Below are 25,338 nucleotides of genomic sequence, written 5' to 3'. Positions count from 1 at the left end.
CTCACAAAGTGCCCATAGTGCCCACTCATGTATGTAGTCTAGATAGGCATTTCACTGGGTTTTAAATGTTGTGATGCCCGGACTGCTGCAACCACCTGCCCTCCCCAAAAATGTTGCACAAACCAAGGTATGTATCTCACCGTTACAGGTTACTGCACGCACCTGACACGCCGTTCATTGCGTTAAGTCGCTGCAAGTGCCAGTGAGACCCAAAAGAAATGCAGTCTAGGGAGGCAGGCAGCTCATTAGAGTTTGAGACGCAGCCCTAAACTCCTCTAGTGACTCTCAGCAGAGCGGGGAGAGAGACTGCGATTACAGCAATAAAACACAGACACAGTCAGGAGAGCTATAGCCTACGCACTGCGTAGCTCCGGTACTTTGTCAGTGACTGCCGGTCGCGCGCTATTTTACGCACACGCACACATCAGACTCACTAGTGCTTTGACTTAACCATCCTCCACAGACAGCAGCATCAGGTCTGAAAGCTGGAGCAGAAGCTCTGCGTTGACATGCTGAAGGTGAAGCAGCAGGGATGTCATCCAGGCGTGGCTCGGGGAGGATATGGATGTCTATATAAATGACTCGTTCAGTCTGATCACGGATGAAACGAGCGTCTCTCTCCTCTCCGCTCTCTGAACACGCAAAGTTTGCTCGCCATGGCAGAGGTGGCTGGATTTCTCGGGAGCATCGATCTGGATTTGCAGGCGTTTCCAGCATTAGGGAATGTGCCTCTGACGGATGGTTTGAATGAGAGATTGGGTCTGATTGAGGGCAGACTGCAGCGCGGGTCGCTCACGGATTTTGGCCACCTGAAGGGCATCCTGCGCAGGAGACAGCTCTACTGCCGCACCGGCTTCCAGCTGGAGATATTTCCCAACGGGACGGTGCACGGAACCAGACAGGACCACAGCAGATTCGGTAAGAGCTCTAGCCAAGCTTTCATTCGTTCGTCAATCCAGCCATCCAGCAATCAGCGGTTTTGGGCATCACAGACGCGTTTAGCACACCTGGTCATTATTCGGTGGAGCGGATGCCTTATCTTGTGTGTTTGGAAAAATAGCATATTTATAAACTGCATTGTGCCATCTCAAGATAACTTAATATACGTAGGTTTACAATGTGATTAGCGCCTTCATATTAGTATCAAGGGCAGGGAAGTTTGAATTAACAAGTAAGTGTCAAGGTCAGGACACTTCAAAGTGTTTACTGGACAGAATAAATAACGCTGATATTTACTCACACGTTTACTTTACCATGTAAGTGGGACATTGCACAGCCTTACACTGTTTTTATATAGCCTACTACTAATACTAACCTACCTAAAACTTTATGCATTAATACACACACACACACACACACACACACAAATATACATACATACAACTTATTATCATACCGTCTGAGTACAAATTTGTTCCCAAAATATGGTTGTAATTACGTATATGCATACAAAATATATAAAATGCACCTGTTTATGGTGTCCAAAATGTGGATTCAACCCAATCAGTTCAGTTTGCTGTGAGTCAGTGTGTGTGTATGTGACATGCTGATTAACTTTGTTCACTTGAAAAAAACTATAGAGAAAACTGTTATATGCAACCGACTGCTTCTCCAATATTATATATACAGTATATAAATGTTCAGTTCGCCAGATCCAGTTGTCATGAGTCGAGACAAAACTTGTGTGCATAACTTGGGCAGAATTCAGTACTGTACATCTAGGGTTAAAATTCAAGTGAAGCTGATCTGCATTTAGGGGGTACAAGAAGCAGGAACCTTTCTTTAAAGCTTTGATTATGGTTTGGGGGCTGTGCCTCCCATGTCTTATGGAATATACTTCACACCATATACAGGCGTCTCAAGGACTTGCATTTCATAAAATAACCCAACGCACAATAACCCTTTTAGCACACAGCATTAAAAGATAATAAAAAGAAAAGGCTTGTTAGATTTGAAATAATAAAACAATATTGTGTCAAATAAATAAATACAATAATTCCGTTTAAGAAACTAAAATAATCACCACAGCACCAACTAATACCACAGCAAAATGACTTTGAAATGTTCGAGCGTTTGAGCACAGATAACACTTGCTTCAATGTTTTGCTATATAATTCAATGACATTCAGAGCGGTTTAGGCATGCAGATACATTTTGGTACCACTGTATTTCAATCCACCCATTAGGCAAGAGCAGCACATTTCTCAGTCTTACACTCAAATTGCCCTCGGCGAACTCCAGCGCAGGGTCGAGGGACGCAGGTGCTTCTCTGCAGTGGAAAACAAGCTCACAGCATGAGGTTTTTCTCTGAAAACATGTTCAAAGGACCCCAGCCGACACAGGCACAGACACTACTAATTACAGCACTAATAAATCAGTCAAGCAGTGCTTGGTATTACAATGATAAACAAATGATAGCAGAGCCCAGACACGAGGATTTTTTGCATTGCTCTGATCCGTAATCATTGTGCAGGTGCAGCCTTCACTTAGAAAACAGAAATAGCTCTAAATTAAAGCATGACCACTGTGGAATCCAGTGGTAATGCTTGTTTTTAGTCAGAGACAAGCTGCTTTACTGGATTGGGTGGTCCGCGGTCATGTTTCTGGCATCCTTCTGGCAAATCAGAGCCTTTTGTCGGTAATGTTGCAAGCTGGCAGTGTCTTTGATTAAACGCATATGAAATTTGCTTCAGTTTAACCCAGTATCAGAGTTTTCTGTGTCGTCATTTGCCATCCAAATCACCACATACTTGGTCCAGGTGGTGGTAAAAGGCCACAAAGGTGTGGTTTTTGCTTTAGTCTTTAATCAAGAGCGTGTGAACAGCTGGTTTCAGCCAAGATTGGGCTCGTGTCCTGAAAACTGACACAAATGCATATACCTTACACAATACTGATTTGTATATATGTCTAAAAGTACTTCAAAAGAGAGTACAAGAGGAGCAACATTAAGCTTAACCCTAGATATCAGAGATTATCAGCTTTGTGTTCATATGCACTCTTATAATCAAAGTGTTAGTAAGAAGACTTTAACTTCCTATCCTTTAGGTTATATTGTGGCACATTTTTAAATGCTAGACTGCTGAATGCTTACTTGTAAGGGCACAGGTGAGATTTTTTTTTTCATATACTAAATTCACAAAATAAACACTTTATATAGAACAAAGACAACAAAATATAGGTATAATGGCCACTGACAAATACTTTCATGATAAGAAATGCTCTGGGTTATGAGCATTCCTGGTGGAAAACAACAAAAGCACAAACCAGCCAAGGGTGGTTGCATAGCTTCAGCTTGTAGTCTGGCCAGGTTGGATAGGCTGGTGTGATTTTGGGTATTTATCAGCTTATGAAACTGAAAGACCAGTTGGCCAAAACACCAGCTAGATCTGCTTAACATATCTACAACCGTTGACCTACCTTTGGCTAATTTAAATTGTTTCATTCAGCTGGGAAGGGGGCAAGATAAAACATCTTACTTCCATTATACAGCATTGTTGATGTACAGCAGCGCTGCAATTGTAATGGTGTCTAGTCATTGTCTGACAAGTGCTGTTGTGTGGCAGGTATTCTGGAGTTTATCAGTCTGGCCGTCGGGCTGGTGAGCATACGAGGCGTGGACGCTGGTCTTTATCTGGGGATGAATGAGAAAGGTGAACTCTATGGGTCGGTAAGTCAAACCCCTGTGGTGCTCACACACACTCCAAACAATATCCACCAATATAAAGTTCTGCTCTATGAAGTGTTCCAATAGGAATGCAGTCAGAGCTGGAATGAGGAGCAAACGACAACCCACCCACCAGCTCATAGTCTGCTCCCCATATGATGTAGATGTACAAAAAAGAAAACACTTCACCAGACAAAACATGCCGTGTTTCCACTGCTGCAAGCCCTGACCTCTGATCAGCGAGGTCTGTGCGTGGCTCACCTTGTTTTTATCTTTGTAAATTTCCACACAAGAACAACCTCTCAGACAGAACGCTCAATCTCAGAGAAGAAAAACTGCCTCTTCTTTTCGCTCCATACTTAAAATATTTACATATTTCCCAGGGACACATGAAGCGTGTAACGTATACACACCCACATATCGTGGATATACGAGCTGAGTGCTCTTGGTTTCTTGCATATCTGTGTGCTACACTAGGAACATGCTTTTCTCCACTGCAGTGCTAATTGTAAGTGATACCAGGAGATAAAAGCATGTAGCGGGATTTGACTTTTTGCATGCTAACATAGAGAACCATATATAGGAAAATGCGCCTGGCCTCCCCCTCTGCAGACTTTGCCATGCTTACAGGAGAAACAAGCTATCAGATTTCCACAGACAATAAGCGGGGGCCCCCATAAGTTTCTGTGGATCCTGAGTTAAACCAAACCTATTTAAAGCAAGGAGAGATGACTGAGATTACATCCCATTAAAACGGACTGTAAACACAGGTCAGAACTGCAAATCACCTGAAGACATCTAGGTTCACTGCACAGACTTAAAAGATCCATTTCTGTTGCATGAAGATCAAAGTAGTTTGCCATCACTGGCTTCAAGTAAATCCTGTGCATGGAGCAGTGTTTAATCCAAACAGCACACTACCTAATTGAAACAGCATAGAAACCAAAAGTAATCTCACAGCTCCTGGAGAGGAATTCCAGTAGTTTTAAATGAATGTTTTCTGAAACTTTTAGTTGATAACTTTTTTTTTTCTGTCTTACTCTATTTGCTTGGCCAACAGTTTAAACAATTTAACAGAACTTTTAAAGTCGACTTTATCTTAAACACTAATTTTAAATGTATCATCTTGACACAAAGACTTGAACCTGGTCCACTGAATGACTGTTCTCTGGCAGGAAACATGATGTAGTGATCCCAGTGTCTTCTATTGTTCTCAGCAGTGTAGTCAGCCAGCGAATGTTCACCTGCTTAACCCGAAGCCATCGCTCATGAAGCTCTGTCAATGGTGCAGTAGTAGCAGCCCACACAGACTCTCTCAAGCTGCTGTGTTTGTGCGAGAGAGCTTGTTGCATCATGGGTGAAGCAGACAAAATGTTAACAGTTTTGAAGAATGATTTTGGGTGTAAACTGTAAAGCTTGCCCGTAATGACTTTCCCGTCTCTGGTGCAGCGAGCACCTGCTGTCTGGCCTCAAGATTGTTTCCACTCCACACATTTTGCGATGGTGACGAGGTTAAACTGCACTGTGAGAAAGAAATAGTACCACGTCTTCACACCCTCATGCTTTCCAGTGCATCTGGAGGTTTGGAAATGGGAGGTGCATGTTAGTTCTTAAACATGTGGTCAAATGCACTTAACTGGACTCTTGATGGACAGAGGGAAGTTTACTAGCTTGAGAATACATCATTTTGGTTGGGACTTTTCTGGGTCAGGGCAGGAAAGCAGTTTGATTCATATTTTACACCAGGATTTCCAATCCTGTTTCTGGAAGGCTACCATACTGCATATTTTAGCTTTAGGCCCAATTAAACACACCTGAGCTGGCTAATCAAGGTCTTGCTAGTCATACTAGAAACATCCAGGCTAGTGAGTTGAGGAAAGTTAGAGCCAAAATCCATAGGTCAGTGGTCAATCAGATTGAAGTCTGGGCACCCCCATATTGTCTTAAATGGTTTGTGTAGATCAGGAGGGCCTAATACTTCTCTTGGAGGGCCAAATTCTTGCAGAGTTTTGCTTGACCTTGTTCCAGCACATCTGTCTGGATGTTCCTAGTAATCCTGAAGACCTTAATTGGTTGGTTTAGGTGTATTTAATTGGGATTGAAGCTAAACTCTGTAGGCAGGTTCCCCTCTGAGGGTATAGGTGAAGCTTATCTATAATAGTAGGACACAAGATCTTTCCAATAATCTTACCTGCAACTTTCTGATGTTGTTATGATCATGATGATGTGTAGTGAGCACTATTGTCTCCAGATAACAAAAACATTTTTTTTGTCTCTTTCTGGCTGCCTTGCAGAAGAAGCTGACAGCAGAGTGTGTTTTCCGTGAGCAATTTGAGGAGAACTGGTACAACACATATGCATCCACACTCTACAAGCATGCGGACACTGGAAGATACTATTATGTGGCTCTGAACAAGGACGGCTCGCCTCGAGAAGGCGGCAGGACTAAAAAACACCAGAAGTTGACTCACTTCCTGCCCAGACCCGTTGAGATAGAGAAGATACCCCAAGCTTACAGAGACTTGTTCCAGCATAGGTGACCAGAGCATCCGTCAGAGTTGCGCAGTAGAGGTGCTGGATGGGAAAGACGGACGCTGAAGAACATTAAGAAATACAAGACCCTACTTCTCTCGCCTCACAGCTGTTTATATTTGGGTTCTGGTCCAAAACGAGGAGGCCCTCTCCAATGGTGATTGAGATAAACAGTACGTGTGTGTCCTGGATGGCTCCGTTTCCTCTCCTTAATGGGTTTTAAACCACAGAGAAGAGGGAACATTCCTGCATCCAAAGCTGGTGCCAAAAGATGTCTTGAGGAAGAGGTGTTGACTTCAGGGCCTTATGACATGTGTCATGCAATCACCCTTTCTTCAGACACTTTTTGTAAGGCGGACCACATTTTGGCCATATTCTCACTGGAAAAAAATAGGGTCTAAACCTAAATTGAGTAACTTGTCACTTGAGCATAGGAAGTAAAACTGCCTTTGGCTGTTGAGATAAAACCCAACATGCCAAGTCTAGTGACCCTGGGGCCAAACTCATGTTGAAAGGTCATGATGCAGCACTTACCAAGAAGATGGAAACGGTTAGTATTCCCTGACCTTCCTGTAGGACAAATGCAAAGCAAGAGCTTTTTAAATTAAATATACCTTTAAGGGCACTTAAAAGGAGAAAGATGCTTGAAGAACAATGACCAGCCTCTACTGAAACAATACCAATTTTGAATGGCAAAAGTACCAATTATAACATTTGTAATAATAATGGAAACAAACCCTTTTCCTAGAAGGGCCTAGACAGATGATCTTCTGTGTGTCTTCTGCCTGCTTCCTTTGAAGGTTCAGGATAGTTCAAACATTAAAAAATGTGGTAGAAAAAGCTTATCAGCAGTAGAGAAGTGATTACTTAAAATCACTTTCAAAGCAAGCGGGGGAAACGCATGGTGCTTGCTGAAGGGTTCGGTAGAGGCTTTGGTCATTTGACTAAGAGTGACTTATAATGTTCAGGTTGTCAGGAACATTATTAAAATGAAAGTGAAAGATGTGTAAATATGGACACACCTATTTATAAGATGTACAATATATTTATTTTCTACATATAAAGAATAACTATAAATCTATATATAAATCTATTTATTTATTTCAAAGGCTCTATTTTGTAATGAACTTGAAGTTATTGGAACTGTAGATTCTACTGAAATTATACAGAAGGGCTTAACCATTTGACCTGAATGACTGACAATAAAATTGTCCTGCTATTGTTTATTGTTGGTGACCATATTTGCAAGGATTCTCTGTACCAATTAAAATCTGAGAAACACTGAGCTGATCTGAGTTTGACTGCACACACAACTTTTATGATGGTTTATCAAGGTACTGTCATGGAATGAATGGTCATCTTTGCTTAACAACACAAGAACACAAAATGCTGTGAGAGCACTAGTTATTTAAGTCAATATGATATGGCATCAGCAAAGCATGATATTATCTATCTATAATAGAATGTACCGTATTTGCAAGTAAAACAGGGTATTCAAAGAAAATATTCTTCTGAGGCAGATCAAGTTAGGTTTTGATGAAAGATTACAAAAACAAACATTTTTGTTTTTGGAAGCTAGAGTGAATTCTGACTTCATATTGCCTTCAAAGTAGAGCACATCTGATATCCTCTTTCAGAGAATCTTCATGTAAGGGGTCAATCAATCTATGAAATGTTGTTTATCTAAGTGCAGCGTAAATTCCAGAACATCACAGCAGCATTCACAGAATAATCCAGCTCTCCAGAGACGTGGATGTTAGCTGATGATGTAAAAAGACAGCTCTTGGCTGGGGGAACCTGTGGGAAAGTTCTCCCTAAGCAGTCTGTAGAGGCATAAATCAACGCCCTACAGAAAGCGAAACAATACGAGAGAATGTGTCAAACCTGTTGAAAAGCCTGCAGCACAACATTATTTACCTATATACTAGTGATAACATATGCAGAACTATTATTAATGAGTTTTTTTGTGAATCCGATCCATTGTAAATCACAGCAACACAAAACTCCCTTGGTGAGTGAATGAAGATTAGGACCAGCACTGGTGTTGCCTTGAATGGACTTCTATACGGTTTCAGTCAACTTGAAATGAACAAAACAATCTAGATTTACAAACATTCACGACCCCACCCACCACCGATGCCTGACAACATACTTGGCTCGTTCCTGCTCAGATGATCAATAGCTAAGCATTGCAGCCAACACGCTCGTACACTTTCAGATATGAAGTGCATAGTGCATGTCCATGAGAACGGAAGCAGGTTTGAACATTGGAGGATAGATGGGGCAACAGCTGCCCAATGCTGCAAAGCTAGCTGACGGGTAATCTGGACATACCAAGGATGGGATCAACATTTCAACATCTGCAATAGTTGTAATGTTTCTCTTTTGGCAGCTTTCTGCAAGCTGTGAACGCAAGCTCCCCTCGATGGGGGGGTGGGGGTGACTAGGGCTTGAGGGGGCGAATGGAAAAGAGGGGGAAAATAACCTGGCAGCTAAAGAAATGAAAATAATAGCAAGCAGTAGAAACGACACACCAGATGAAAGAGGAGAAGAGAGAGATTCTCAGAGCTGTCATGGATCTCAAATAGTCTAGTTCATTTACCAATAATAATGAATAGCTGTTTGAGTACTCACTAGTATTGGCTTAATCCAGGGGAAAAAGTTTATCTTGTCTTCTGGTGACCTCATCTGACTGTCAACTGCACTGCTGCATCATGGGAAGGGAGTGGCACATTTACACATGCATAAGAAACGACTAGCTAGTATGTATCCATCCAAAAAAGTAGTAAGTAAAACCACTGTCTAGAGTTCTAAATATGTGTGTTAAGCTGAAATAAAAAGAAAGGGGGAATTTCTCGAACAATAGATGCCTTCTAACAAGTAAATTTCATACTTACATATAGAGTTCCCATATAGCATTAAAACTTCCAAGAACCCATGGCACATGCTACTATAAGCAATGCATCTCGCAGAACCGTCTGAGAGCAAATGGAACAACATGGAATTCTTGATAATTCTCAAAACTGATGAAACTCAAGGTTTTGTAACGGATAATATAAACGTTCATACAAAAGGTTCAAATGTTACAAATATTTAAGAACTTTCATGACTATTCCATTACTTTTGTTCAGTGGATCCATTAGCAATTGCAAAGCGCAATTTCTTCTTGACAAAATCTCTAAAAAAAAAAACTAAGCATAAATAGAATAATTTATATTCAACTTTTAAAAAAAAAAAGAAAAGAAAAAAAAAAAGGAAATTTATAATAATTAGTTAATTCCCTAGTGGTCTTTTTTAGGATGTAGGACATGTAATTGCATATATCATAATATTTGCCAGTAATCGTGCAAAAAACTAAACAAAAAAACAACACACACAAGCAAAACCTGCAAGTAACTCATCCTTTTGGTCACTTTATTTAAACGTGATATTAAATACTAAGTAGCAGTTCATATTAATGGCAGAATTGTTGGTGTATACGCTAACATTAGAACCTTTTCAGGAGGGGAAAAGGTTCCTCTACATTTCTGAATCCCGACGCAAGTGGGGAAAAGAAACAGAAAGAAATAAACAACAGAAAAAGAAATTATGAACAGTTCTCACAACAATATGCTAGGCAACACTACAACGAGAAATCTGATGTTACAAAAGTCCAGAGGAATTCAGCAAGCAGTTTAAACAACACAGACATTCCATAGCGTGATTAGCAACAGCGAGTTTAAATACCTAAAAGCAGATTAGAAAAAAGGGGTTTTAAAACATTAGAAGAGATCTAGCTGCTTGATATAAGGCCATTTGACTTGATGTTACATTTAAGGTGTCCGCTGCAGTCTCTCTGGAGCACAGTACCAATGACAATCCACTATTAGCGCAGATACTATTTACGGGGGCTCTAGAACAGAAACCCTATGGTCCCTCCACAATCACGCTGTTTTACTTGCAATATAATTATTTATATATGCACAGCCCTTATTCAAGGGGAAAGATACCTGCAATGCCTAAAAGCATTTGGGGAGCATATCTTCAATCTTAAATACGTGAGAGAGAAAACAAAACAAAAAAGAACTTGAATAACATTAAGGCTATATACACAAAATGACAAACTGCACTGCCGAAAACCCCTTTAACAAAGTCCCAGGATGCCCTGTCGTTACCGATGAGCTCAAGTAGGTGTTCTGGCTGTATCAGTCCAGCTGTCTGTACACCGAGGGGTCGGAGACATCTACAGGCCCTTAGACGGGCCCGGGTTCTTGCCCAGCTGTGAGGAGGGGAGGCCCTGGAGCGCCCCGAGCTGCTGGTACAACCCCAGCAGATCCATCTGATTTATGGGGCCAGTAAGACCGTTCTGCATGGCCAGCTGGTTGAGCAGCATACCCTGCCTTGCCATGGCCATCTGCTGCTCCTGCACCTTACGGTTGGCGATCACCTTCTGCACGTACATCATCAGCTGGAGAACAGACGGAGATCAGATGTTAATTTCCTCTTATATGGCTTCAAAAAGTCATGCAATATCAGGGTCTCCAACAGAAGTGGTGTTACTACATAACTCGTCCGCAAAGCACCACATTCTTTGATTACATAGAAGAATGTGTTTTGATATCCAATGTCAACAGTCAAACGTGTCCGTGTTTACAAGCAGCGCAAGCGATTAAAAAACCTGAACTACTACTGTAAGTCTGATATATCATGTTTGCATCATGGTGTCCGGCTGAAAGCAGTTGCTCATTGTTTTTACACAACATTTATTGTTAAAGGGTTAGTTAACCTGAGAATAAAAATGTGTCTATCTTTTACTCAACCTCAAAGCATCCTAGGTGTATGTGACTTACTTCTTTCAGAATAATCCAATCGAAGTTACATTAAAAACAGTCCTTGCTCTTCTCAACGGGGGTAAGCGGGTGTTTGTTGTCAACAGTTCAGAAGACGTGAAATAAAGTGCTCAAATCTGTAATAAAATGTCCCTCACACGGCTTGTTTTTTGTTTTGTTTTTGTACACCTCACTAACCAATGGCAATTTATAACTTCGACCGGATTATTCTGAATGAAGAAAGTCACATACACCTAGGATGCTTCGAGAGTGAGTAGAAGATGGACAAATTTTCATTCTCGGATGAACTAACCCTTTAATAATAGTCGACAGGAGTTATACCTTCAGTCATTTTGAAATTGAATGAGCTTACAGCCTTTTCCTCTACTATTTTTAACTTATAATATGTATAAGACAAGTTTGTACAAGATGTAGCTGTAGTTCTGTAGTAGTTTTCTGCCAAGATATTTAACAAGTGATTTGTTTAATACTTACATGTTCATGAAACATTTATCATGCTGACAACTTCATGTGTGCTGCACTTGGAACAGAATTTAATTTAACTAGAAAAAGCTACTTGAATCATGTTGTAGTTACATTTACAAAAAAAAAGACATTGCAAATTGGTCAAAACGTTCTGAAATAAATAAATGAATAATAATGAATCGAGACTGTAATCTTTTGCCATATCACCCACCCTCAAATCACAAAGTACATTTGGATGAAATCACAACATAATAAAGTAACAACTGCAACACAAAAATATTGCTATTACAAATTAGAGGTTAATGGACATCGTATTTTGCTGATGATATAAAAACCCAATAAATAAAAAAATACAATTTTGCTGTTACTAGTATTAAATGTTGTATTTTTAGATTCCAGATGTAGTTTATTGTATTATTGTTAAATGCGTACTCTTACGACCATCTACAACATATTACAGTATAAACACCATGAAGCAAACATGCCATAATTAATCAGCAGGAGATCATAAGCAATCGTCTGGCATACATGCACAGTTTCCATTGATTTTGAACTGCTCTGAATCGATGAGTCTGTAGAACGTGGAACAGTGTTGAGTTTGTACACTGAAGCATGATGCACTAACATTTATCAGCCTTTTTAACTTAAATAACAACATAATGCCTTATTTTAACTTTTTATGCACTTGATAAAACAGAATTTAAGACTTTTTAAGAGACCCTCAATTAATTCACACATCACATAAAACTATTTTTGACAGATGGAGAATAAAGAAGTGCAACAGGGTCTCCGGATATAAAAATCCCTTTTCAATTGGTATAGTTAAAAAAAGTGAATGTCACCTAAACACAGATAGAACATAAGGTGTCACAGAATTAGTGCTAGATGAGCAAACGTACAGTTTGTTGCTTGCCGAGGACATCACGGTAAACAGCCTCCCTGTGTTTCATTTCCATCTCGTAGCCGGCCTGCCTCCCAAGAGCCATGGAGTGAACCTGAGCCTCGGGTAAACTCGGGTTCTCCTTCCACTGCCAAAAACAACACACCTGTTACATCCTGTAGACCTCAACAAACAAACACTTACACGATCATCACACACACACACAATTATCTGTTTTTCAGAAGAACGTAGTCCAACAGTGCAGCTTAATACTGATGACACAGCAAACTATAGGCAAAAACTACAGCTTCAGTAGTGCATATAAAAATAAAAAATAAAGCTTGCTCCATGACACTAGGGTATGAATGTGTTGTATGTGGTTGTCCAGTCAACAGAGCCCATCTTCAAGTCTCTATATTATTCTGGTCTCCAAATATGACTCAATAGATTTTGGTCATTTTATCACCCAGCCAGAGTTTCATTCATGTCTGTAGCATTAAATGTATGGGACAATGGGAGTTTCAAGAAGTGTTTGCTCCTGCTGTTAAACCCCTTCTTTTAACAGATAGATGTTCCTTGACTTGGAAAATGTCTGCTATTCATTTCTTCTGTTCAGTCTGGTGAGGTCAGACGCGAGTTAAAACATTAACACACTGGAGAACTGCTTTATAGCAGAAAACTGCAGCTGTAATTCTAACTGAAAGAGTCACATTTTGTTTTAGGTTTTAGCATAATTTTGATAAAAGGTTTTGATCCACTTTAAATGTTGACTACTGTATAAATAATCATGACCTGTCTGGAGTGCTGAATTGCAGAGCTGTGCAAACTTATCCTCATTGCCATGATCAGATGCTTTCTTAACTGCTGTTTTCTCACCGCTGTCAATTTGTTGTGTTTATTTGTATACAGAGAGGAAAGCAAGTAAAATTTACATATGTATCTCTTTGGGATATTCACTAACAGTAAATTGTTGCTCATGCATTTAAAAAACTTGTTTTCACCCCTAAGCGAAGGGTGAAAAACATCTGTGTAAAGAGTATATTAGTGCCTTTCTGATGAAAGCCAACATCACTCACCACCTGCCCGATGATATCCTCCAGGGGTTCCCTGGGCACTGACTTCAGAGCGTTAGCAGCTTCCATCGCTTTCTGCCGGCCCTGGTTAATCAAATCCTTGAACACACAGAGAGAAAAAACTGTGAGAGGACAGAAAATACTGGACGAGATGAAACCAACCTAGCAAGAAAACATTTATAAATTTGCTATTTTCACACAAATTTGTTCAAGTTCACTTTCGACATAAAATGTAACAATTTGTTAAACTTTACATCTACAAAACGGTGAATACAGAATGTGTAGAATTGTGTTTTCTCTTTAATTGTGTTTTTTTTAATTCAATTTATAAATTAAAAATTAAATTAAATTACATTTATGCATTTAGCAGACGCTTTTATCCAAAGCAACTTACAGTGCATTCAGGCTATCTATTTTTACCTACGATGTGCTCCCGGGGAATCAAACTCACAACATTGTGCTTGATAAAGCAATGCTCTACCACTTGAGCTACAGGAACACTAGGAATTTATGAAGGTGATCATTATATATTTTATGGTAACTATACAATAATATACAATTTTGTATATGTTATTTATATAGTTTTATTGTACATTACAAAACAAATTTTTATTATTATTATATATTATAGTTTAGAAACTATCTGTCAACACTGTCAACACAGAAGCTGCATATCTAAAGTCCTTGGCTGTGTTCACTGCATCAGACACATATCAGAAACTCTACACTTAAACAAAATTTTGAAAGTTTCCCTTTTGTAATAACGACATTGTGGTGGCATTCATGTGCATTCAACTCAAGTGTCTGATATGACTTGAATGCACCATAATGCAGATTGTTGTATAACATCAAAGCAGCACAAGAGATATAGAGAGCAGACGGCTCTGCATGCTTTCGAAATGCTCTCGCAGTACTCTGATTGGTCTGTGCTTTGCTGCTTAAAGTCGAATACACTTATACATGTCGCCCTTTGATGGAGTAAAAGCGGTAACTTCTCCTCACCACCTCTTAGGAAAAGTAAAATAATTAAACATAAATCGATTCTGAGACAAACCAATCGATTTTTTTTAAAAGTCTGCATAGTTACGTGAATCAATATTTTCCCCCACCCCTAGTAAACAGCAGCTGGCAGGGCAAAAGCCAAATGTTGGTGCCCGAGGACGCATGTCACAATTAGCTGCTGGCTGAAGGAATGTGAAAAGAGCATGTGGAGCTCATTACTTGCCTCCAACTGTTGGTTGCTCATGGAGGCCAAAGCAGCCACGTTGAAGGGGAAGTAAGAGTTTGGTCCTGCTCCCATGCCCATCTGAGAATAGGACGGCTGGTTGAAACGCATGGACAGCCCCTGAAACAACAGACAAGTGGGTCCATCAGTTGGAAAGAAACAGAGAAGCTACATTTTACGAGATGAGGTCACACAGAAAGATCCCAATTATAAATAATCTTCAAATCAGGTTCGGTCTGACAGATGAGTCAGCCTTCCATCACACTAGCACTTGCTGCAGGGTAATCAAAGCATTGCTTTTTGGACTTTATTTTCCACTCCATTTGCAACTTTGACATGATTTGTCTGGCAAAGACATTCGTCGAACGATAATTCCTGGCCAACATATCGCTGGAGGATCCAAAAAATCCTGATGTGCATCCATGTGAACCTCTGTTAGGGTCCTGCCCAAGCTGTGTTTGTCTTACGGCTCTAAACAGAACTGAAGGTCAGCAGGACGGCTGTGTTTGTGTGTAAATGAGCTACCGAGGCAGATGCGGCCACCCTCTAATTGGGTCTTTGGTGCACGCAGCTCGTAAACACACTCCACAGCTGAGTGTCCGGTGTTCAGACCTGCCTTGAGCAGGTGTGCGGCAGAGATGCCGGCGTGGATCACAGCTGTGCCGCAGACCGTGGGACAATCTAAACAGACCCTCTTTTAATCTGGTTTCAAAATGTGACGCTTGCTGTATGGCTGTTTTCAACTATATCTTGAGCAGAACTTGATAGGGCTCTCTAATCACTGCAAGTGACTGCTTAAAATCCACTTTAATGGCTCTGACATGGTTAATGATTTAAAGCAACCAAATTAGACAAAGCTCTTCAATCTTAACATACACAAATGACTGTAGCAAGATGATCAAAAGCAGGTGAATTCTTTTCGTTGCATATATAAGCTATGGCCTAGTGATTCACTGATGAAATTACTTTGATTTAAACATAATATGTAAAACATCTTGCCAAAAAATAACATGAAATTTAGGAAACAGATTACATTTAGCACAGAAACTAAATCAATATGGTATGAATTACACACACATACAAATCTAATCCCATGTCTCAATACTCAGAATAACAACTGAGTGAGTCCCAGCTGGTATATAACCACTGCTCCTGTATTGGGGACTAAAGTTATAGTGATATTTTCCATGTTCACTTTAATTTTTACTGAAGTGTTCAAGAAAAGGGGTCAGTCTGTGCTTTTATTTAACTGTAGATCTTTTTGCAATGATGTCAGACGGACAATGTTTGTGATTCAGTTTACTGAAAGAAGTTGATTAATGAGAAAGTTGATTGCAGAATTTTTTCACAGATAATCGGTGTAGATATCATGTGATTGCAAAATTAAATTCAACTGCAGTCCCACAAGGCAACAATTCTCTCCTCTCCCAAAAAACTCCACTTAACGAGTGACTGAGCTGGGGGGCAAAGAGGCTCTAATCTTTCCAGGAATTTTATGTAAGCACATATGAATACAGTTAGACCTTTCTCATGGTGTTCCTTAAAGTGTGGATTCATTTCTGATGATGATATCACTTCACAATATTATTTGACAGCTGTGGTGCATCACTAAAAATATAACCATCAACCACACCAAGAGCCACCAGTAATGGCCAGATGCAAACAGACAATATCTTTTTATTGAAATATAAAAAATATTTAAAAAACCATCTGAAATATGGCTTAACTCTAACATTTTATTTACTAACTGATATGCAGGGTTTAGAAAATACTGTTATCTTTACATGTATATAATAGTAAAGGGCTTGTGTGGGTACACACCTTCTTTTCGGCCTCGTATTCGGCCCAGGCCGCCTTGCGATCTTCCTCACTCAGTGCCTCTTCCTCCTTGTGGTCCAGCAAAGAGTCGTGCTCGTGGTAGCCGACGATATGATCTTTGTAACTGTGAAGGAGTTCTGCCAGGAAAGGATCCTGGGATGGGAGAAAGAGTCAAAGAAAGATGGGTCAGCATCCCACATGAAAACACACACAGATGAACTGCACTAATAATCACCATTACCAAAATAATTATTAAGCAAAAAAAAATTTGTCTCATCAAACAGAAACAAAAGAAAAAAAAAAAAAAAAAACGTTGCTCTGGCTTAATTAAAAAGAGTACAAAAAAGTTACATCATAAATTTTGTTATTTAATTTTTAGTTTAGTCACACTTTAGCTTGGGGACCAATTTTCATTATTAACCAACTATTAACTTTTATCTTAGTAAACTCCTAATTTGCTTCTTTAGTAAGGACGCTGCTAAAAAGAACATTATGTTGTGTATTTGATCTAAAGCAATGTGTTTAAGTGGTTTAAGGTTAAAAAAAAATATTTTCCACATAATGTACATAATTGTTGCTCCTCAATGCCCCGTATTCTGAAACACGTAGGTTTTTACAAAATCCATCAGTCTGAAAAGCGAGGTGTGCACTAATTGGCCAGCGATCCAGTGCATTGTGATTCACTCACTATCTCAAGCGTCTGCCGGAGATGTTACATGTCTTAATATACTGTGATGCCGTGTGTCCCGGCACAATGATGCAACACCAATAAAACCCATTACAAACGAAGCATTTGTTGCATCCAGTGGGGACATAGTTACTGATTATAACAAATACTATAGAATACCCAAGACGTGTCACTCGTGTAGTTTTGAATTGCAATGCAATGCTCAATATGGCCGCTCAATCTTTTCTCGATCTCATCTATGCATGAACAGCTTGTAACACTCCAAAGAGAAAGGAAAATTTGAAATGGCATCATATGACCCCTTTAAATTTAGGTATGTGGTGGGATTAAGGGATCTAAAATATGGTCATGCAGATTAATTTCTCCAAAAATGTAGCCTGATTAACCTAAGACTGCAAGCTCATGTTCTTCACCAACAGATGCACAGAACCAAGTACCACACTACTTTTCTTTTCTATCTTTTTTTAATACACTATATAATATGTTACACTCGAATGTGTCACAACAGAGAGATAAAGATGCTTCACTAGCTCCATTTCATTGTGACTTTAAAACAATAAAATAAAGAAAAATCTTTTTCATTGTCATCTCACGGTGGCCAGATTCTGACTACCTATTATTTTTAGTGTCACACGTGGATGTAGTTATACATTTGACATCAAGAAGTTAGACAGATTGTTAATGTGTCCTTTTTACAGTTTGGTCTAAAGAAACTGTGTTTCTGAACAAGTTTTGAGTACCAAAAAGTTACAGCATGCTTTCATGACATGAGCTCTTTTATCTCAGAACAAATAAATTAATAAAATAGCCAATTAGCAGTTATTTTGTGCCGCAAATCTAAAAAACAAAACAAAAAGACAGCCTCCAACCAAGTGTTCATATTTAAAATAACTTCTGAGGCTTTCATGCAACTTTAGTATCCATGACTACTCTGTTATTGAAAACAACACCTGAGCAGTGCGCAATTCACATCCAGGCCTCGTACAAACATGGTTTAAAATTACTCTACAGCTATTGTTTGCTTTTCTTTGTCTTGCCTGCGCTTTACATTAAAATGCCTTCAAGATCTCGAAACATCTGCTGGATCCCCACCACATGAACATAAACGTGTGATAGTTACGTCATCGCCCGAATTAGTAGAGACAATAAACAGAATAAGACAAAAACAAAATTAATCATAATCATCACAACGTTCAAAAAGAAAAGCCTCAGGTTTCTAAATTTAGGACTGCTTACTAAATTGCTACAGAAAAGTTTGGATAAACAGAATCTGAGGAAGAAAGTGAGCAAACCTCAATCGTCCTCCAAAAGAGCCCATCATGATTAACCAGATCAAGGTTGTTTCAAGAAATAAAGATAACATCAGTAAGACAGGTACCAAAAACAGAGCCATGCCTTCTGCATTACAGCAGAGTGTAATGGAGAGCGCAGCTACAGATCCGTCCACATCAAGGCTTTTCAGTAAGTGGCCTCGATAGCTGCAAAATAAAAACATGTGGCGAAAGCAAGCACAATCACGCCAGGCCTGGCCTATTCCCTGAGTGATAGTTATTTCTAGCTGAGAGGCTAAATTAAAACATGGCTTGATGCTGTCATGTGAGGAACCCCTTCTGCATCACAACCGTGAAAAAGACTGCATGGAAAAGATGATCTCTTGTTGAAAGTGTGCAAAAGACGAGGGCCAAGTGAAGTGTGAGCCACCTCTCTGGAGCAAAAGACAATTCAATGATGAAGCTGTTGTTTGAGCACATTTCAAACACTCGCCATCATGAGAGGGCCGACCTGAGCTTATCTGAACATCGGGCAATTTTGAGTGGGTCTCAGAGCCGCTGGGTCAAATGACAGTGACGCCGTCCAGGGGAGCAGGGAATGCTGGGATTCCTGATTAATCTCCAGGCTGAGCTCCGCGGGTGGTCTCGTCTGTCTCAGTAACCTGCCCTACATGTGCATCTCGACCAAAGGCACTAATGACGGTAACAAGAACTCCGGCACTGTCATACTGTGAGCTTACCCCATGCATAATGACGGCTTAGGAAAAGGATATCGTTTTACTCCATGCATGGATGTGGAATAGGCTGGGTGGGGGATTGGGGAAATCAGCAGACTGCAGATTTAAAAAAAAAAATTCTTAGGGAAATGGGGAGTGGGGATCCCACAGGAAGTCAAACGGGGAGGAAATATTTTGTTTCTGATCAAAGCATGGAGGTGCATGAGCCAGACTGCTGCAAGGATAAATACTGGCCCAGGTGAGGGACCGTCTATCAGCCCATGTCTAAAGACCACACTCTTTCACATCTTGGAATATCACAAGCATTTGTAGACCTCCATAAACATCTCTGTTAAGCTTGAGTAAACTTGCATCCATTTTCCTTGGGTTTTGAACGTTTAGTTTGCATTTCCCCACTAGCTTTGAAAATGTATTTATGATGTGAACGATACACTGTGCTCTACCGAGGAATGATGCCACATTTTTTTAGGTATTTACACTGGACAATGTTAGGAGGTGCACCAATTACTGAAATCAGACATTCCCAGTGACATTCACCAAGAACTGTACACGAATATTACTTTCACAAGAGGTTGTTTCTTGGCAGTTTACAGAATTGTTCATTACAAAATAATCGTTCAAGAAAATCAACCTTTCGTAGCGCCACTTACATCAAAGCTGAGAATGCATCATGTACCACTGAAATGGTGCACAATTAGCCATATATTGGCCATCTCTGTGTGCAATAGTTTATGCCAATTTTATTTATTTTTTTGGACTTCAAGTTTCGCCTGAACAGTGGCACTTAACACATTATTTACTGCTCAATCTCTCTGCATTATATATTTTTTAAAGACCTTAAAAAGCTATCAATTAAAATCGGATAGCAATAAGAATTATTGCAAGTTATCCTAAATTAAAAAGCTAAAACAGTGACAAACATCATTGCATCAAAATAAACTTTAAGAGCTCTGCTCAACTACATACATTTACGACTTGGCAAACAAAGCCAATTTACTTAAGACACGTTCCCAGATGAACTCCAATGGTGTGAAAAACACAATCCATTTCAAAGGTACAAGGTCTTTTTTCTTGGCATTTGGCTTCCTACTGAATCATTTTCAGCACATTTACAGCTATTTCCGCTCAATTGCATCTTAAGGTTTCTGATCCCACCACCTCATATTAAATGCAATCCATATTTGCAAACTTAACTTTATTTCACTCATTACCACGGCCATAAACATCTGCCGTGTGCTCAGGGTGTGAAGAGTGGGAAAATGGAAGTGTGACAGACTAAAGCCATAAAAAAGCTAAAGATACATGAGCTTCGGAAAAGTGTGGAAGAATTTGTTTTTTCAAAAGACTGACTTTAGAAGTCTTGTTTTGATAATAAAAATGCAACTGCGCCTTCATAACCATCCCGGTAAACAAAAATCTGCTACAAAATGAAGAGCTTAATGCTTCCCTCAGATTACACAAGACACTACGTTTGACATGCAGGTGCACAAACCAAGGAAACCAAGGGGTCCGGGCCGGGGCAAGAGACTCAAGGAATGTGAAGGATTGAGATATTTGTAATACCTAACCTTAGCCAGGCAAAACGTACTCTACAGCTGCAAGCAAATTATATGCATAACCTCAGTGCCCTGATATAAAAAGTCTGTGTCTGCACAGCTCTTGATGTTTGGCACAGGGCTGGATGTCAGGTGTCCCATCAGGCCTGCCTCAACTATCATCTTTTCTACCATTTACTAAACAGACTACGTTAGGTGAGAACTCCTTCGACGAACTTCAGTTCACACCCTCAGCTCTTTCATCCAAGTTGGGGCAAATATCTGAAAATGGAGGGTTGAAGGCAATCACTCATTTAAAGAACATCTGGGGGATTATTAAGACCAGTTCCTGCACCTAATTACAGCAACTAAAATCTGTTCCTTTGCTCAGCGAGGCCCAGTCGGCAGGGGAGCCGGAGCGAAAGCAAATTACCACTTTCCCACCGATGGACCACTGTCAGGAAGTGTACACACCGACCCGACCGTGTCACTCAAGCCTGCCCAGGTCTCAGCTCTATAATGGGCCTCTGAAGAGCCCCAGGCAGGGCCAGAACCCAAGCTGGGTGGCTCTCATGTCTGAGCTACACCACTCTTCTTTGTCATTAGAGTGGAAGTCCGCTAGCTTCCTTTGTCTCCAATTAGTTTCTCTGAAAAGCACAAGAACACCCTAAAAGGGTTTTGGAATAATGACTGTTCATCAGGTCAGGGGAGGTTTACAGTGTTCCTTTGAAAACTTCAGAGACAAAGCAGTGAATCAGCGTAACAGATGGCCTTCACGATGGCATGATGTTTGGGTGAGCTGCAGCGGCACACAGGTTGAGAAGCAGGATGTGCTTTAGACTGAGAGGGGCTGAGTCTTCCCAGAAACACCAGGGAAAGAATCAGGAGGACTGGTGGGAATAGCTGCTATTGCCAGATCAGAAAGTTAATAGCGTACGGTTACAACGAGAATCGCTTATAGCCTATATCTTGGAGGCTTTTAAGTAAATTTTTACTTAACTATCAGGTTTCATTTTAATTTTTACATATAATATTTAAGCACATGAACAAGATCACATAAACAGTGCACACTTTGCAAAAATGGGGAACAAAATAGGTCTTACCATACAGTACAGTACAAGTCTTGATCTACTGTGTATATGTATACTGTACATAAATACACACACAGACATGTGAATATTTGATTTAAATAATACATCAATATAAATGCATGGATAATTTAAATCAAACAAGTATATATTTAAGAGATAAAATGAAATAAAATAAAAAAGCAGCCCCAGACCATCACACTACAACCATGTTTGACTGTTGGTATGATGCTCTCTTTATGAAATGCTGTGTTGGTTTTACGCCAGATTTAACAGGACACGCACCTTCCAAAAAGTTAAACTTTTGTAAAATCAGTCCACAGAATATTTGCCCTAAAATGTTGGAGATAATCAATTAATTTTTTTGGCAAATGTGAGACAAGCCTTTGTCTTTTTTTTGGTCAGCAATGGCTTTTTCCTTGGAACTCTCCCATGCATGCCATTTTTACAGTTCATTAGATGTTGTTCTGTGTTCTTTTATGACCTCCTGGATGAGTCGTTGTTGTGCTATTGGAGTAATTTTGGTAGGGCGATCACTCCTGGGAAGGTTCACCATTGTTCCAAGTTTTCTCCATTTGTGGATAATGGCTCGGACCGTGGTTTGCTGGAGAACCAAAGTCTTAAAAAATGGCTTTATAACCCCAGTCAGACTGATACATGTCAACTATATTGTTCCTCATCTGGTCTTGTATTTCTTTAGATTGTGGCATGATGTGTTGCTTTTTAAGCATGCTTCACTTTGTCAGACAGGTTTTATTTAAGTGATTTCTTGATTCAACAGGTCTGGAGGTCATCAGGCCTGTGTTTGAATATTGTATTTTAACTCCGCTATCTAAAATAATGTGGTTAATCACAGTTTTATCATGATTTAACAGTGGGCAATTCATTTTTCAAATAGGGCCAGGTAAGTTTGGACAGCTTTTCCCTCTTAATAAATAAAATGGTCATTCAAAAACTGCATTTTGTATTTACTTGCATTATCTTTGTGTATTATTAAAATTTGTTTGATGATCAAACTGGCACTGCATATAAAACATATAATTTGACACCACTAATATCTTTCCTACAATACATTGGATATTTTCAAACGTATGACGACTTTGTTGCACAACTTCAACTGGAAACATTTAGGGGTGTATATTTTTTTTTTTGGGGGGGTGGGGGGTATTGAAGACTAGCTATGTTATTTATGTTAGCTAATAGTTCAACAAATCTAAGTAATCTGTCCAAAAAACTTTTGTGTTTACAAAACAAGTGCAATTGTCATATTCATTTGGTTTTATAAGGAAAAAGAAAATATCAAGATGCCGACAGATTATACAAAGTGAGGAAAAGAGCGATAGGCAGAGCTCTGCCAGGTTGAGAAATATTTCCTGTGTATCATAAACTTGGCGAGGGTACTGTGAGAGATAGAGATATGACTGCAGGCTTCGAGGGATGACTGACTCATCTTCAGACGATTACAGGCAGCAGATTCCATCCATAACAGCTGACTTGCTACATTCTGGTGCACATATGGCCAAATGTGGTCATCTGCTGCATACAAAGGTAGGGCGACATCTCCGAATAAAAGCTTGATCAAGAACAAGTTTCTCAAACTTCATATAAGCAGCTCATGATAAAACATTGAGGATTTTTAAGCATAGAGATGTGGGGGGCTCTGTCTTCCCCAATATAAACCTTCTGTGGTACACAAGACAAATATCTGCACAGCTGTGCACTTTGGACACGTTTGTTGGATGTGTACTGGATGCTCTGCCTTCAAATTAAAGGATCCCGGCATCATTGGTTCTGCAGAATAAAACTCATCAGTAAACAAGGGTCACGGAGGTCGCAGTGTGCAGCTGCGTGCTGTTGAGAAAGATTGGACACACACTTGAAGGCCAATGTGGTCTTGTAAAATCTTCAGGGGTTCTCTCCTGTGACTGCACACCTGTGCTTAGATAGACTCGGAGATGAAGGGGACAGAACTATTAAGATGAGAGTTGAGCACTGTTCCTCCAATCCCTCCAGGAAGACTGAATGCTTTGGAAACCAGGCGCATGAGTAAATAACAGTGTGTCAATCCTGGTGCACATCAAAAGTTAACGTGCACAGAACACAGGCCAGGAGCAGCTAACTTTAGCAGGGTTTCTGCAGTCTTGATTTTTAAGATTTCTTTCATTACGGGCAGTCTTGGATCACTTAAGTGCTTAAGGTGACAATGCCTGATCAATCACCAATGCAATTAAATATAAGGTAACTGGACCACAGTGTGATGCTTCTACAGCAGACTAATTAAGACCCAATAGAAGCACAGTAATTGAAACACAAAGGTGTTTTGGAGAGAGATGTTCAGATAAAAATCATTCTTGTAATGATTTCTTTAAGCATTTTTGGTGTTACAATAACGGTAAAAGACAGTAACAGACTTAAATTATATTATCACCCAGTGATTTGTAAACAAACTGTACTGTACTGATGTACTATATGTGACCCTGGACCACAAAACCAGTCATAAGGATCAATTTTTCTAAATTAGGATTTTTGCATCATCTGAAATCTGAATAAATAAGCTTTCCATTGATCTATGGTTTGTTAGAATAGCACAATATTTGGTCTTTTGATCTTTGGACTTTTTAATATTTTGATCTTTACTTAATATCCTAATGATTTTTGGCATAAAAGAAAAATCTATAATTTTGACCCATAGAATGTATTGATGGCTATTGCTACAAATATACCTGTGATACTGACTACTGCTTTTGTGCTCCAGGGTCTTTAATATAAATATAAGGGGCCCTATTTTAACGATCTAAACGCAAAGTGTAAAGTGCACAGCGCAGTTGCCCAAATCCACTTTTGCTATTTTAACAATGGAAAAACGGTTGGCGCACCCGGGCGAATGGCCAAAATGGGTTGTCCCTATTCTCTTAATGAGTAATGGGTGTTATTTGGGTGTAATGTGCAACAAACCAATCAGAGTCTAATCTTCCATTCCCTTTAAGAGCCAGATGAGCTCGTGCCATGATGAATTGGCTATTTACACGGCGGAATTTGGCAAGTGCAAAGACTGAACCCGTCTCCGAGATGAGACAGAGCTGCTCGTGTGCGAGCAAATAGATATTCTGATACATGCGATGACTATCCATTATGACATGTAGGCATTTTTATATTTAATTAGCCTACAAAAAAAATTTTATGCATTGCAATCCTTACATTTTTTTATATTTGGCATGTTTTTGTGCTGCTGTGCGTCCCTGTGTTTAAAAAACATTAAAAAACTAAAAACATTGCGCCTGACTTTAGACCAGGTTTGAGTTGGTCTATAGCGCAGTCTATTTTCAGCTCCTTAAAATAGCAATGCACCTGAACACACCTCTTTTTTAGACCAGCACGCCAATGGGCGCACAAATGAGCTCAAATGCATTTGTTAATTAAACGATGTGGTGCTGGATGGGAAAATGCGAATGGCGCCAGACTGAAACTAGCAAACACACTTGCGCTTCATCTTGTGTTGCATTGCACCGGGTGTATTATAGGGCCCAAGATAG

The 25,338-nt window shown here is 39.8% G+C and overlaps 2 protein-coding genes across 6 annotated transcripts in view; one reads left to right on the top strand and one right to left on the bottom strand.

Moving 5' to 3' along the window:
* Positions 1 to 299: 299 nt before the first annotated feature.
* Positions 300 to 7,481, top strand: fgf16 (fibroblast growth factor 16). The gene is made up of 3 exons (XM_052573735.1): positions 300 to 918; positions 3,564 to 3,667; positions 5,959 to 7,481. The coding sequence occupies exons 1-3, from the start codon at positions 657 to 659 to the stop codon at positions 6,202 to 6,204; spliced, it is 612 nt and encodes a 203-aa protein (XP_052429695.1). The 5' UTR covers positions 300 to 656; the 3' UTR covers positions 6,205 to 7,481.
* Positions 7,482 to 9,583: 2,102 nt separating this feature from the next.
* LOC127970976 (transcriptional regulator ATRX-like) overlaps positions 9,584 to 25,338 on the bottom strand; it is a 49,192-nt gene continuing 33,437 nt past the window's right edge. For all 5 annotated transcript variants that reach the window (XM_052573693.1, XM_052573694.1, XM_052573698.1 and 2 more), the window contains 5 exons: positions 16,490 to 16,639; positions 14,669 to 14,788; positions 13,447 to 13,542; positions 12,390 to 12,518; positions 9,584 to 10,643 (listed from right to left, as the gene is read on the bottom strand). In XM_052573693.1, the coding sequence (XP_052429653.1) occupies positions 10,419 to 10,643; positions 12,390 to 12,518; positions 13,447 to 13,542; positions 14,669 to 14,788; positions 16,490 to 16,639 (720 nt within the window). In that variant the 3' untranslated portion in view covers positions 9,584 to 10,418. The remainder of the gene's footprint in view (positions 10,644 to 12,389; positions 12,519 to 13,446; positions 13,543 to 14,668; positions 14,789 to 16,489; positions 16,640 to 25,338) is intronic.

Source organism: Carassius gibelio, chromosome B14 (assembly GCF_023724105.1).
Source record: "Carassius gibelio isolate Cgi1373 ecotype wild population from Czech Republic chromosome B14, carGib1.2-hapl.c, whole genome shotgun sequence".
NCBI lineage: Eukaryota > Metazoa > Chordata > Actinopteri > Cypriniformes > Cyprinidae > Carassius > Carassius gibelio.
Note: the sequence above shows the minus strand (reverse complement) of the source record. Positions and strands in the feature narration are given on the sequence as shown.

What these genes read in the sequence shown, in the direction of transcription:
- fgf16 (XM_052573735.1), top strand. Translation starts at nt 657, where the DNA reads ATGGCAGAGGTGGCTGGATTTCTCGGGAGCATCGATCTGGATTTGCAG. An exon ending in ACAGGACCACAGCAGATTCG is followed by an intron (nt 919 to 3,563) that starts GTAAGAGCTCTA and finishes GTTGTGTGGCAG; the next exon opens with GTATTCTGGAGTTTATCAGT. An exon ending in AAGGTGAACTCTATGGGTCG is followed by an intron (nt 3,668 to 5,958) that starts GTAAGTCAAACC and finishes GCTGCCTTGCAG; the next exon opens with AAGAAGCTGACAGCAGAGTG.